Source organism: Oryza sativa, chromosome 9 (genome assembly GCF_034140825.1).
Source record: "Oryza sativa Japonica Group chromosome 9, ASM3414082v1".
Taxonomy (NCBI): domain Eukaryota; kingdom Viridiplantae; phylum Streptophyta; class Magnoliopsida; order Poales; family Poaceae; genus Oryza; species Oryza sativa.
Window position 1 is genome coordinate 11198078 of NC_089043.1, and position 13989 is coordinate 11212066.

At 43.3% G+C, this 13989-nt stretch overlaps 1 protein-coding gene across 3 annotated transcripts; it reads left to right on the forward strand.

Annotated features, from left to right (window-relative positions):
- The first annotated feature begins 4596 nt into the window (after window positions 1-4596).
- On the forward strand, window positions 4597-13126 carry LOC4346638 (F-box/kelch-repeat protein At1g23390). 3 transcript variants are annotated; one of them, XR_003238438.2, is made up of 3 exons: window positions 4597-5081; window positions 11004-11137; window positions 12690-13126. XR_003238438.2 is itself a non-coding variant. In XM_015755574.3 (3 exons), exon 3 carries the CDS (start codon window positions 5909-5911, stop codon window positions 7091-7093), a length of 1185 nt encoding a protein of 394 aa, XP_015611060.1. In that variant the 5' UTR covers window positions 4652-4801; window positions 4911-5081; window positions 5859-5908; the 3' UTR covers window positions 7094-7207. The 3 variants fall into 3 exon arrangements, 2 of the variants coding, with proteins under 2 accessions (XP_015611060.1, XP_015611059.1); XM_015755574.3 differs by lacking the exons at window positions 11004-11137; window positions 12690-13126 and adding an exon at window positions 5859-7207 and having other exon boundaries at window positions 4652-4801; window positions 4911-5081; XM_015755573.3 differs by lacking the exons at window positions 11004-11137; window positions 12690-13126 and adding an exon at window positions 5859-7207 and having other exon boundaries at window positions 4681-5081.
- The last annotated feature ends 863 nt before the right edge of the window (window positions 13127-13989 follow it).

Consider the following 13989-nt stretch of genomic DNA (forward strand, 5'->3'; position numbering starts at 1 on the left):
TAATTGTCCATTAAGTGTTCCAACCAGGATCGTCATATGATCATATCCGGTTTAGGTTGATGAGGTTGGCGTGTATCGAAAATTGTCCATTTTATGTAAAAAATGCCTTCCAAAACTGTGCAGCCCAGCCCATCCGATGGACAGACCCATTTACACATATCACTACACTTATACTTTTGTCCTCGCTTCGTATGAAAGTATTAGCTCTTATAAATTGGTTACAACCTTGCCAATATAAATTAGAAATGTGGTATTAACCATACACACAAAACTCTCATGGGCCACATAGGCCAAAACCTAAATGGCCCAGGAAATGGGCCTATAATGCGGATGTCTACTAGTTTTTCAAAATGAAATTATACACATTTTCAAGCTTGGACAATAGACAAAACATGCATGAGCATTTTCCTGAGAGAGCGCGGTGGATTGTCAAATTTAAATGGAGGCCAACTAGCTAATAGCAGTTGCATGTCAACTAGTTTCATAGAACAAGTAACGATATATTCATTCCTTCCTATTGTTTGAAACAAGGGCTAATGTTCCCATCTGAGCTACTAGAGATATTATTCATCCGGAAATCACCATGCATACAATCCAACTGTTCGACTCATGTACGGAAATTTGATCAACGGTTATAAACGACTATAGTTCATATGAATATTCTTTTCTTTAATTGATCTATGATTGCATATCTCTAGTTGTACAACTGGGTGTGGTACGTATTGCAGTACCCTATTCATCCAGTGCGTGTAGGTGTTGTCGTTCAACAGGATTTTCTTCCACCAAAAGATATACTTGACCCAGTGTTTGATCCAGTGTGGTTTTTCTTCCTGAAGCCTCTGGCTTCAATCGCTATTTCTACATGAAAATTAGGAGTGTGAATTTGTTTTTTTAGACATACAATGAGATGACCTCAAGGCCTTTTCTACTGCAGCAAATATTCCACTGAGAAGCATGAAACTCCACCAGAAAGCAAACTTCGTAGCGATCTTCGGTGCAGCGAGCAAACTGCTTCGCAAGTTTAGATTAAATTTGATTTTCACTCGTTGTAACAAATATAACTACCACATATAAGTCGGTGCTATAGGTGCCAGAACAGATAAAACTGACATCCATAGTGCTTTTCCCCCTTCAAAAGATGAAAAAAAAAGTAAAACCGGTACCTTTAATACACTATAGATGTCGGTTTTACAGAAGAACCGCCACCTACACTATAGGTGCCGATATCTTATATATTATAGCTGTTATTTAATTAAAAACTGACATCTATAGTGTATTAAAGGTACCAGTTTTTTTAGAAAAACCGACAACCTATCAAACGAGCCGAGCCAAGAAACGGGCTTTTTTTTTCTTTTTTTTGGACGGGGATAAAACGCTGAGTGGGAGGTGAGGTGGCGTCTTTATCCACTCGCCCCCCCCCCCTCTCCTCCTCTGACGCGTCTCTCTCTCTCTCTCTCAAGCGGGGGCAGCAGCGGGCGGCGGCGGCGGGCTCCCATGGGCGACAGCATCGGGTTCCCCTCCGCCAGATTGGGCGGACATATTGTTGATTGTGTGCTGCTGATGTGTTGTTGTTGTTGATTGTTGATTGTTGTAGATTTTTGGATGTTTTTTGGTTCCTTTGATGCATCCGCTCGGCTCAAATTGACCCGACCTGGATTTTTTTTTTCAATTCGTATATCTATTAGTATTCTAATCAGTGCCGCCTTGGTGGCGTCGGTTTGAAAAATCGTCATCTTTGTAGCGTTCCCAACCGGCACCAATGACCTTTTCAGTGGTAGTGTATGGAGATATGTTAACTAGCTAGTTTCGGTTTAATTGATTATTTTTGTTATTACTCATAGAAGTCGAATTTAACAGTGCATATTTATGAAGTGATATATCTTATATTATTTATTTTTGTTTTTTTAAAAAAATATGATTATTCAAGTAGCATGCACGAAACAACAGAACGCACCCTCAAGGGGTTGAAAATCCATCTGTGTGGTGTAAGCAAATTAAAGATAAATTAGGCTCTCTAGTTTCTCTAGCAAGTTTGTGAAATAGATATTTAGAGTGTGAAATTTGAAGATGCTATTGGTGATGCATTAAAGCATATTGGGACGGAGTAGTATCTATCAATTATCTGACATTGATAGCTCGTAGTAGTGTGTGGCGACACCCTATTGGCCACAGGTCAGTGGCGATCACCTTATCTGATTCGACGGGTCCTTCTGTGTAATTTTTCCCCCTTCTCTTCAATTCTCTCGTGTCGTCCCATCTGCCAAACTCGCCTCTCTTTTAGATTGTCCGCATTATGGCGAAGAAGACGACGTTATCATCTTCCCAAGATCGCAAGAGATCGCAGGCAACAAACGCGGACAGCTCCTGTTCGGGGCTCGCCGTCGCCGTCGCCGTCGCGTCGTGAACTCATCAGGCGCCCAGCGCGGGGCCATTGCGCGCGGACTTTTGCGTACGTCGGCTCGATGCGCCACCAACGGTGGCCGCAGTGGCCGCCCCAGAACTGGAAATGGCTGGAAGAGGAAGCGAGCTCGAATTGGAAATGGCGGGAAGAGGAAGACGGAGGTGGGTGTGATTGGGTTGCAGGCGGGGCGATCGTGTTGAGTGGGATATGGTGGCGTTGGAGACGATGGGGATTGGGAGGAGCACCAGCGGCATGAGGTCGTGTGCCTCTCATCGTCATCATAAGTTATTTTCGATTAAATATGGCAGGTGTGCACAAACAGCATTGTACATGCACCTAACATCACGCTCACGTCATTACGAACGTGTCTCTAACACATGTTTAAACAGACCGAAAATACTGGCATATCCTTAACTTCTGAGGTAAATCATTTTTTAGTGTAAAACATAATACCTCCGGTACCGGGAGATACGAAAATTTGCACTCAAAACTTTTGTTGTGCTTGATATATAACTCTCAATGACAGTAAAATTCCTCATCTACATATACATAATATTTATGGACACAAGAATATAAACTAAGGTGGGTGGAATCATGTACATAGAACTCTACCACCATACCACTGTTCCTTCCCTCTTAATGCTTAAAATTTAAATACTGAAACCTAGTTTTAGGATTATTTTTGCATCATAATTTATTTTGTAGCATTGATACTTAAACATATACTACCTCCTTTTCAATATATGATGTCATTGACTCTACCACCATACCACTGTTCCTTCCCTCTTAATGTTTAAAATTTAAATACTGAAACCTAGTTTTAGGATTTTTTTTTGCATCATAATTTATTTTGTAGCATTGATACTTAAACATATACTACCTCCTTTTCAATATATGATGCCATTGACTTTTTAAAATATGTTTGATTATACGTGTTATTCAAAATTTTTCTGCAAACATAAAAGATTATAAGTCATGCTCAAAGATCCTTAAATGAATTTTTTTTGTTGTTGTAAAATAAAGTGTGATTGATTATTACTTTGTGATTAACGATTGGCATTTGACATATTTGGGTTTTGATATTTGGAGACAATTAGTGAAGTGGGTTGTTGACTATATATGTGACCGGTCAAACCGGATAGGCTAGGCTCGTCAGACTCCATTAGACCAACCGACCCAACAGTTTGTTCGGGCGGCTCTATGTTGGTTTCTGTTTAAGTTGTTTATTTGGATACTCGTAATTAATTCATGTCTATGACTTCTAGATGATTTTTATACGTATGTAATATTGTTGTGATAATGCTGAGTCAAGTTGGAGACAATTTATGCTCGAATATGGTTTCTTGTATCATTCATGTGTAGGTGTGTCTTGATGTTTCGGGGGACCGTTGCTTGTGATGGATCGTGAGTCAACTTGGGAGAAGATAACATTCTGACGATTAGGATATCTTGCAGGATGCTTAGACTACAAATCAATCCTCGTGGTTGGTGAAGATTCCATACGGCATACGATGGAGATATTGTGTGCGTATGGATGCGGAGTCAAATTTGGTAAGTCCAAATTTGGTGTGATTGGAGTTTGTAAAATTTGTTTACTGTACGGAAAGTTGGGTTCGTGGCAGTGGCGAATCTAGGATGAAAATAGAGGGGGTGCTTTGTTCAAATGAGAGTTTCGGGAGAGCAGTCGTCTAGCTTATCAGACAAGCTATTAACGTATGATTACTTAAGCGCTGACTATTATAAACTTTAAAATTTGATTTTTGATGAAACTTCTTTATAAGATCTGTTTTGAAAAATCAGAAAGTTTAGCGGTTTGACAAGCACGCCCACAAAAAATACCAAAATAAAACTCTAAATCTCAAACAATAGGGCCTAAAGCTAGTAAACTATACTACTCCATCTAAAAAGACCAATCCTGACAACAAATCTGGACACGCGTGTATTCAGATTCGTACTTAGAATTGGTTTTTTATGGGACGGAGGGGCACAACCAATCTATTGTGAATCAAATTTCTGATTTGTACGAGAAAGAACTCAAAATAAAGAATAAAAATATACTAGGTATGATAGCTATAGTTGGCTGTAAATATATATATGAAAAATGGTTCCATGTTCTTTTTTTTCATTTTTTATTTGGTTGCACTTTCAATAAAGCAACCAGTTAGATAAATATATATGACCAAAGGCAGGCAGTAGTGCTTCCCTAGCTAACCAGCTACGTGATGACTCACTAGAGCACGTACTGGATGGATGCGGATAGATACTTGTTACATATGGGCTATATATGGCCGGCTGGAACTGGGGGTGGAGCCCCAACGATGAATCCGCCGCTGGTTCGTGGCTTTAGGCTATCTACCTTGGGTATAATTAGAGGAGTTGAAACCTTCCAATATCAATTTTGTAAGAGTTGAGTTTAGAGAAAAGTTAAGGTTTCAGGTGTTTATGTTGTTGTGTTTTGTAAACATGAATAAAAGTAATAAAGAGAGATCCTGGATTTTTATTTTCCTAGGTGCAGTTTTCTAACCGGCGGAACATCGGCAGTCAAACCGACGACTCCACGGCGGTCAGAACGGTTGCGGCGACAGGCGACGATAGCAATATCGGACGGTTAGATCGAAGCTACTACATCGGTCAGACCGGCGTATCTATTCCGGTCAAACCGATCTCCATCAAAACAAAGGTTACTTTTAATTCCGTTAAAAGTTACAATTTTTGCTACTCCAACCATTCAAGCTCCCTCTGGTTAGCTTAGTTCTTTTTGTGCGATCCGACAGTTGTGAATTGATTTTCATTAAAGTGAGCATGACTTACAATTTTTATCTTCAAACATATACCGAAAAGTTAAGGAACGCCATATTTTAAAAAACAAAGTATAAAATTTCCATTCATAAAATATTTTTTATTCTTTTATTTATATTTTGTCACGTCTTATTAGCCTTAAGTCAAACAATTAGAGCAAGATATGGTGGTATGAGGTGGCGGGAGAAAATTTAGATCCAGACAAATAAAATCAAGAAAAAAAATGATCAAAGTAACGCTGACAGAACTAGGTGGAAAGACCAAACAAGTCCTCGTAAAAATTATGAAATAATTAAAAGAAAGTCCACACAAGTCCCCACAAAAATAAGAAAAAGAAAACGGAACAAATATTCAGGAAAGAAAGTACAAACCCTCACAAAAAGAAAGGATATAAAAAGATCTGAATAAAAGAAGAAAAATATTCTCGATAAAGAACACGAGAACTCACAAAAAGAAGGAAAACCATTTAGAGAAAATAAAGGGAAAGGGAGGGCTATCTAGGAATCGAACGCCAAGACTCATCAAAATGAGTGTACTTGTTTGTTTTTGAGATAAAAAGGTGAGTGTACTTGGTTTGGTAGCAAAGTCGCCAAAACAAGACGTCCAACCAAGCATGTCTAGCTGACTAGCTCCCTATATATTGCATTACATGCCACAGCGCCGCACCCCTGCGTGCGAGACGGCGTCGCGTCGCTCGCCACGACGGACATGCAGCACCTGCACGGCGACGTGCTCGAGTCGGCGGTGGAGCGCGTGCCGGCGCCCGATCTCGCCGCCGCGGCGCTGGTGTCACGGGAGTGGCTCCGCGCGGTGCGCGCCGCGCTGCGACGGCGCATGCTGCGGCTGCCGTGGCTCGTCGTCCACGTGATCCATCTCCGGGGCCAGCGGCGCCTCGCCGCGGCTTACGACCCGCGCTCCGGGGCGTGGCTCGCCGTGCCCACGGCGCCACCGGCGCGCCACGGCGCGACGTCGCCGCCGCAGCCGCACTCGCACGTCCGCCTGATGCGGGGCGCGAGCGGGGACCGCGTCTGCGCGCTCTCGCTCTCCGGGCTCGCCGTGGCGCGGGACGCTCTCGGGATGGACGACGACGCGCTCGTCGTCGCGCTCAAGGCCCCCGGCGTGTGGCGCGTCGATCCGGTGCTCGCCGCGGTGGGTGACCGCGTGGTCGCCATGGGCGGCGCGTGCCGGCTGGCGCTGGGTGACGGGGAGGACACCTCGGCCGTCGAGGTCCACGAGCGCGGCGGCTGGACGCACTGCGGCGCGGTGCCGACCGCGCTCCGGGAGTCCGCGGCGGCGGCAGCGACGTGGCTCTCGACGGCGGCGACGGATCAGAGAGTGTACGTCGCGGACAGAGCCACGGGGACGGCGAGCTGGTTCGACCCGGCGAAGCAGCAGTGGGGACCCACCTCCCGCCTCCGCCCTGACGCCACCGTCTCCACATGGGGCCTCGCCGCCGGCCGCGCCGGCGCCGAGAAGATCATCCTGTTCGGAGTGAAGCATGCAGACAGCCGAGTCGTCATCCGATCATGGGAGGTGGACGGCGACAGCCTCTCCCTGTCCCATGGCGCGGCGGCGGCGCACGACACGATGCCGAGCGAGATGTCCGAGAGGCTGTTCCCGCACGGCGACGACGGCGAGGAGGAGACGTCGTCGCCGTCGATCGGGGTGTGCGGCAACACCGCCGGTGGGTACGTGTACAATGCGGCCGTGCCGGCGACGGGCGCCGTCCTCTACGAGCTCCGGCGGGGCGGGGTGGAGGGCGGCGGCGTGGAGCGGTGGGCGTGGGTTGCGTGCGCGCCGGTGGTGGCCGAAGCGGAGGCGTTGGGACGCGTCATCCTCGCGTGTTCGCCGGTGGGGCTGCACGAGCTTGCGGACGAACGGCTTGCACACTGAACTAATAATGGCTATCGTGACATGTTGTCGATAGCCAGTTGAGCTTGTAATAAGCATATAGGGCTGTTACACTCTGAAAAATAAGTTTGGATACTCCCACCGGTTTTATAATAATTCTCGTTGTTTTGGACAATAATAACACGGCATATTCACTACATGACAAGTAAAAATCATGTGATTGGTTGACGGACATCGCAAAAATGTAGTTTATTGAATGCGTGGTACTCCCTCCTTCCCTAAATGTTTGACGCCGTTGATTTTTGTAAACATGTTTGACTATTCGTCTTATTTAAAAACTTTTATGAAATATGTAAAACTATATGTATACATAAAAGTATATTTAACAATGAAACAAATGGTAGGAAAATAATTAATAATTGCTTAAATTTTTTGAATAAGACGAACGGTCAAACATATTTAAAAAAGTCAACGGTGTCTAACATTTAGGGATGGAGGGAGTATATGCTTAGAGCTAACTATTGTATGCGTGGATTATTAGATTGGCTATAAATGATACGCCAATTTTGACAGCTAGAAACTGGTATTAAATCAACACATAACTATGACCTAAATTAATCAAATTTTGGGAACTACTCCTACATAGAGCGTAGAGCTAGACAAAATAAACCAAACGCTCCTCTAGTCCTGTCCACACCCAACGATTCCACCACCCTCTCCCTTTTTCACTACAACCACACCCATCCTCCTTATCCCGTTCAGTTTCTTCACTACCTAGGTTTCTTCGCTACCGTCCTGGTCAACAGGTGATGGTGGGACATGGGGCGGTGTGACCGGCCAAGGAAAAACAGTGTGACAAGAAGCGGGCCATGAGGCGGTGGACACCAGTGTCAGGAGGATGTAGCCCTCCCGGGTGGCAATGTTGAAGATGAGAGGGAGGACAGTGTGCTAGTTGGCGTTGGCAACCGGATCTTGCACCTCTCAATCTTGTATCCACTATAGACCGAGCTCTGCCCGAACTGCTAGCTTGACGAGGTGGAAGGCGGCAGCCAGATTTGGAGGATGGGATGGCCTTGAAGTGTTGCCCTGCTATCCTCATCTGCCCGATGCGATAGGGAGCCGAGGCGGTAGTTGGCTCCATGCGAACAATGATGGGCTCTAGGTGAACCAGGTGGCACCTAGGTAGCGACAAGGTCCTTGACATGGAGGAGCATCTCATGCTCACCGAGCGCAATCCTACCGAACCCCCTCGGCGTCACCTCCTATTGCTGGGGAGAGCAACGGCAACGTAAAGCAGGGAAACGTCTGCATGCTCGTCAATGTGGGTGTTGTGGGGGAGGCCGCTGATGTCAGATCTCGAGCAGGTGGAGCACAAGACTGAGGTCAGTGGTGACTTTGTTGTAATAAATGGTGGAGGCACCGGCTCGGTGGTTTGCTTCCTCGTCTCCATGGCGTCAATGCCTCTAGATGGTGCATACAATAAGAATCTATCTTACTGAAATAAGAAAAGTAAAAAACCATAGGAAATAGTGTCTCATCCCCACCTTCCAGCTAGTTAAACCAAAACCGACCCCCTCGCAGGTGGAAGGTGGGGATGAGTGGCTGCAACGGTGGTTCGGCCGACCACCTGGCAGCGCCATCTCCTTTCTCCTTCAGCCTTATCACTGTCCAATGGGCCCTTATGATGATGCATAGTGGTTGGGCCATTTTCAGGTGATTTATTCAGCTTGTGGGTAGGGGTGGAAACGAGCCGAGCCGAGCCAGGCTCGGCTCGGCTCGTGGAAGCTCGCGAAATGCCAGGCTCGGCTTGGCTCGGCTCGGCTCTCCAACCGAGCTGTACATTAGGCTCGGCTCGGCTCGTGGTCTGGCTCGAGCCGGCTCGAGCTGGCTCGTGAGCTTTGCAATAGCAGCAGTTGTATTGCCAGCAGCAGTTGTGTTGCTTTGCAATGACTTGGTTATTCAGATAATAACTCTCAAGTCCCTACAAAGATAATTAAGTATATTGTATGCAGCCAACATATAACAAATTGATGGGCTTTTTTGGTTTTCGGCCAGAAGTCTTTCTATTCAAACCGAGCCTACTAAGCTCGTGAGCTGCTCGCGAGCTGGCTCGGGCTCGGCTCGGTTCACAAACGAGCTAAAACCCAGGCTCGGGCTCGGCTCGTTCAGGATTCGAGCCGAGCCGAGCCAGGCGAGCCCGAGCCGAGCTTGAGCCGAGTTCACGAGCCCGAGCTATTTGTCCAGCCCTACTTGTGGGTACTCCAATGAGTGTACTCGCGTCTGATTGGTCGGATGTGTGTTTCTTCACATGACAGGTGGTTTTTATACAAAATTCCTGCATACACATATTGCACCAATACTTGTGGAAAATGATTAGTAATAACCACTACCACTAAGTTTGATGTATTATTTCAATTGTTGTTTTCCAGGAATTGACGATCATTTAAGGATGGTCAACATGTAGATGAAAGTTACATCTATCCAGGAGTCAATTGACATGTCCACTTTGACATTAGTTGCGCTTTACGCTAAACTTAAAACTCATGAGATGAATATTCTTTCTTGCAAAGTTGATTCTAAATATAGTTCTTTGGATTATTCTTCATCTTATTTTGATGATGCCTCTTCTTCATCGGCTCTTGTTGCTTGTACTGCCTTTAATGCCAAGTCCGATTATCAACTCGAGCTACTCGAGGTTGAGGATTTTGCTTTGCTTATTAACAAGTTGTCTCGAGCTACATATTGTTTGAGATTAACTATTGAAATTGCAAAACCAAAATATTTGAATCTTCTCTTATTCTTGGAGTTGCCTTGCACCCACACGCACTGTAGATGAGTTAGGTCATGTTGAGTACATGGAAAACATTGTGAAATCTGATGAAGTGCTTTTTTTCCCTAGATGTTGCAAACAAGAAGATATTAAGATAGATTATGAACATTGCGCTAAATTGACTTGGATGCTTTTTTACTAAAAAAGTTCTTTGGAAAAGTTTTGGATGGCAAGAAGAAACTTAACATGAATTTAGATCAATCTAAAGTGACTACTTATAATAGGGGTATAGGCTGTAAAATCAAGGAGTTTATTCAAGATTTTGTGTGATTAAACATTGGTGGTTTGCTATATTTCATCTGTGATAAATTGGTTTCTTGTGATGAGATTTCGGAGATTGATAAACGGTTGGTTTTTGTGAATTGGATGTGTGGTTGACCTGGGCGGTCAGATCGGCCGAGTGTTGGCGGTCAGACCATAGGTCTTGCAGTGGTTAGACCGGCCGGCCCGACGGTCTGACCGGCAAGGTTCTGCTTGATGTCAGTTTCGGGTTGTTCGTTATGAATAATTTCTTCATGGATTAGACTTCTAGATGGCTTCTATACATATGGATACCGTTATGCTAATATGATTTCTTTGTTGTTGCGTGTGCAAGTGTTGCTTAAGGCCTCGGGAGAGTGTTGCCGGTGATAGATCAGAGTCGACTTGGGAGAAGTGGATGTCTAGGGATCAAGAGATCATGCGGTATAGTAAATGCTAGAGAACAATGCACGTGGTGATGAAGGATCCATATGACATACAAGAGGAATTGTGTGCATATGGAAAGTGGAGTCAAATTTGGAAGAGTCTGAATTCAAGAAAATTGATAGAGATAAGGAAAGAGATGAGTTGGATATTTGCAAAAGACGGTTTCCCATGTGGTTGGGAGTCCTAATTGTTGTTAGATTTGTGGGCATTGCGTAGCCACATCGAGGGTATAAGTAGTAGATGTGTTGAAGCCTCTAGATAACGATTTTTTAGAGAGTCGAGTTGAGAGAAAAGTTAGGGTTTTGAGTCTAGTCGAGTTTTTGGTGAGTAGTGTTGTTGATGCACTTTGTAAAAACTAGTTGATGCAATAAAGTCGAGATATTCCAGTCTACATCTATGAGTTTTCATCTACTGGTGTTTTCTTGATCCCTACAGTTACACCGACAGCAAGGTACGGTCTAATCGACGGGAGGGCGGCGGTCTAACCACAGGTAGCGTGGTGGTCACACCGGCGGTAGGAGGGCAGTTCGACCGGCGGCTTCAGGACTTCGTCGCCTACTTCGTTTGAGGTAAATCTTTTATTCCGTAAAATATTTTGGGGTTTTTGGTTTCCCCTACCATTCACCCCCTTCTGGTAGGTTTGTTTGGCCTTGTTGCATGCTACAAAGGTTTTGATACTCACTATTTTTTTACTAAACATCAAACTATCTTTTTGAGCATAACTAATCAAGATAAAATTTTGACAAAACCTAAACCTAACTTTTGCACCGTTGGCCACATCAGGCACCAAAACCAAAACCTAAACCTAACTTTTCCACCAATCGAGATGTCCTAGAGAATGTTAGGCACCCTGGTCCAATTGGAATTGGGAGAAGTTGTTTTCTATAGAAGTGACTACGGATCGGGGGTCCGATTTTTTAGCTAAAAATCAGGTGCCTAGCTCAGATTTCGCTAGCGCATGCAGGTGCACCATGCACAGTCCATAGCATGCATCAAAAGCCATGCATCTGTACCAGAAAACAATAGTTAGGTTGGTTGGTTTAAGTTTCTTTGAATACACTTTAAACTATTTTTTCTCTTAAATTATTTCTCCAATTCATGATTCAGTTGCACCACTAAATTCTTTACAATTAAACCTTTAAAACAAAACCACACATGGTTATAATCCAATGAAATAAATATTTAGTTTTATTATTGAACTTTTTAAAATGTTGCACCTATTTCATTTAAATGTTTCAGCTAGAATTCACTATTTAATTTACAAATATTTTAGCAAGTATTTTATAATGTTCCAATAACTATAATTATAGTTTAGTGCTCATATGTGATATAAAAATATTTCAACAATACCAGCTTCTGTAAATATACTGTATCTCTGATATGATTTTTTTTTCACTCATTGGGACTCAGTGTTAAATATAAATGGTTGTTAGTGTTGCATCCCGTATTTGTAAATGCTGCATTTCTCTGAAGCATTTTATATAGTGAACTGAAACAAACTTCTATAAGGGATGAAACAACGTTCAATTTTTTATCAAAATATAATTATGTGATATCTTGATGTAGAGATTTAATTATAAGAAATACAATGGTGTAATCGTATTGTAGACCCGATAATTATTTTAGAAGAAAAACATTTAAAGAGGGAGAAAACGTACAAATGAGTGGAAATTCATAAATGGACATGCAATGACATGTGCAGGATACACTGTGAATGAGAAAAGAAAAGAAGTATTGGAAGAGGAGCTAGCTGCAGAGAAGTACTCCTTCCATTCCAAATTTATCAATGTTATTTTATAGGTACACCAAGACGAAGAAAATCTAATAACTTTCTCGTACTATATTTACTCTACCAACAAACTCGATGAATGCACCATCCCCACTATTTCCTAGCCAATAGCAAATCAAGATATTGTATGTGGGTTATAAATACTTGTGTGCATGGATGCATGCATCAATGTCCATTTACTCTAATGCACAAATAACAAATAGACTTAATAAATGAACACAAATATGTAGCTCATTTAGGAATAAGCTCAAAAAAAAAACTATATGTAGATCAATTTAGAATGGAGGGAGTGTATACTTCATGCATGCTGAAATGATGAAGGTCGTCCGCAGTGTAGGTGGAGCCCACATGTCAGTGAGCGGTACTACACATGCAATACTGCTGGGGATCTCAATTGACACTGAAGATGTGAGGAAGCGCCGATTGTTTGTTCGTGGATTGGGCGCCCGACTTTAAGTATTATCTGTTTTCTATATAATATTTATATTTGTGCAATCATTGTTGGCGAACGTTGGTGCATGGAGAACTAGTTGTGGGATCTGTCTCTCTGAGTGTAATTTTATAGACAGTTATGGGACGGGCCAGCCTACATATGTACAACATACTGTTTATAATTTTTATGCTTGCTTCGTGTGATCAGGTTTCATTAGCTTGAGGTGTTATGGTTAAGAGTCTTGATTTTATCTGATATTCTCCACTTATGGTGTTGAGATTCGTCACCGTGTACTACCTCCGTTTTTTAATAGATGACGACGTTGACTTTTTCTCACATGTTTGACCATTCATCTTATTTAAAAATTTTAAGCAAATGTATAAGATATAAATCACACTTAAAGTACTATGAGTGATAAAAAAACTCATAACAAAATAAATTATAATTACGTAAATTTTTTGAATAAGACGAATGGTCAAACATGTGAGAAAAAGTCAACGTTGTCATCTATTAAAAAACGGATGGAGTATGTTTTTTCATAAAACGTTTATGACGCACATGCACTCTCACCAAATACATACACACTCTAGTACGTTCTCTAATCCAACAAAAAATTCTTGTTGAAATCATACTGCTATGTAAGAGAAATCTGACATGACATGGTGCCATTGTCAACAGTGGATTTCACCAAAATATCACTTCGCAGAAGATATTCGATAAAATAATGCCACTCTCGATCCATGTCTACAAGCTACGGAGTATAATGCTAACTAGGACCAAATTGCCATGAGCGGTGACTGCCGTGGCCGAGCTTGGATCGACGGCAACAGCGGCGGCCGTGCTCGAGGAAGGCATGTCCTCATGTGGGCGGGCGCCTGTGATCACCGCGCCAGCCGCCGACCCCTGCTGCGAATATTTGAGGAGACGAGGAAAGAGCAGTACGTACAGTTGCTAGCCATGAACGACGGCAAGGAGGAGCCGAAGTTGGAATAGAAGATAGGGATAGCACAAGTCAAATGAAATTTAGTCATGGATAGTATTATATAGCGTGTAGCTAAGGATCGAGAGTGACATTTTTTGGGTCTCTTCTGTAAAGTGGAAATTTTTGACAGAAGCACAATATCAGATTTCTCAGTGTGTAAACAACATTTATGGATACTGAAATTTAAACCTAGTGGGTGGAGTCCCACATCTATGAC

Coding starts and splice junctions, on each gene's coding strand:
- LOC4346638 (XM_015755574.3), top strand. CDS start 5,909: ATGCAGCACCTGCACGGCGACGTGCTCGAGTCGGCGGTGGAGCGCGTG.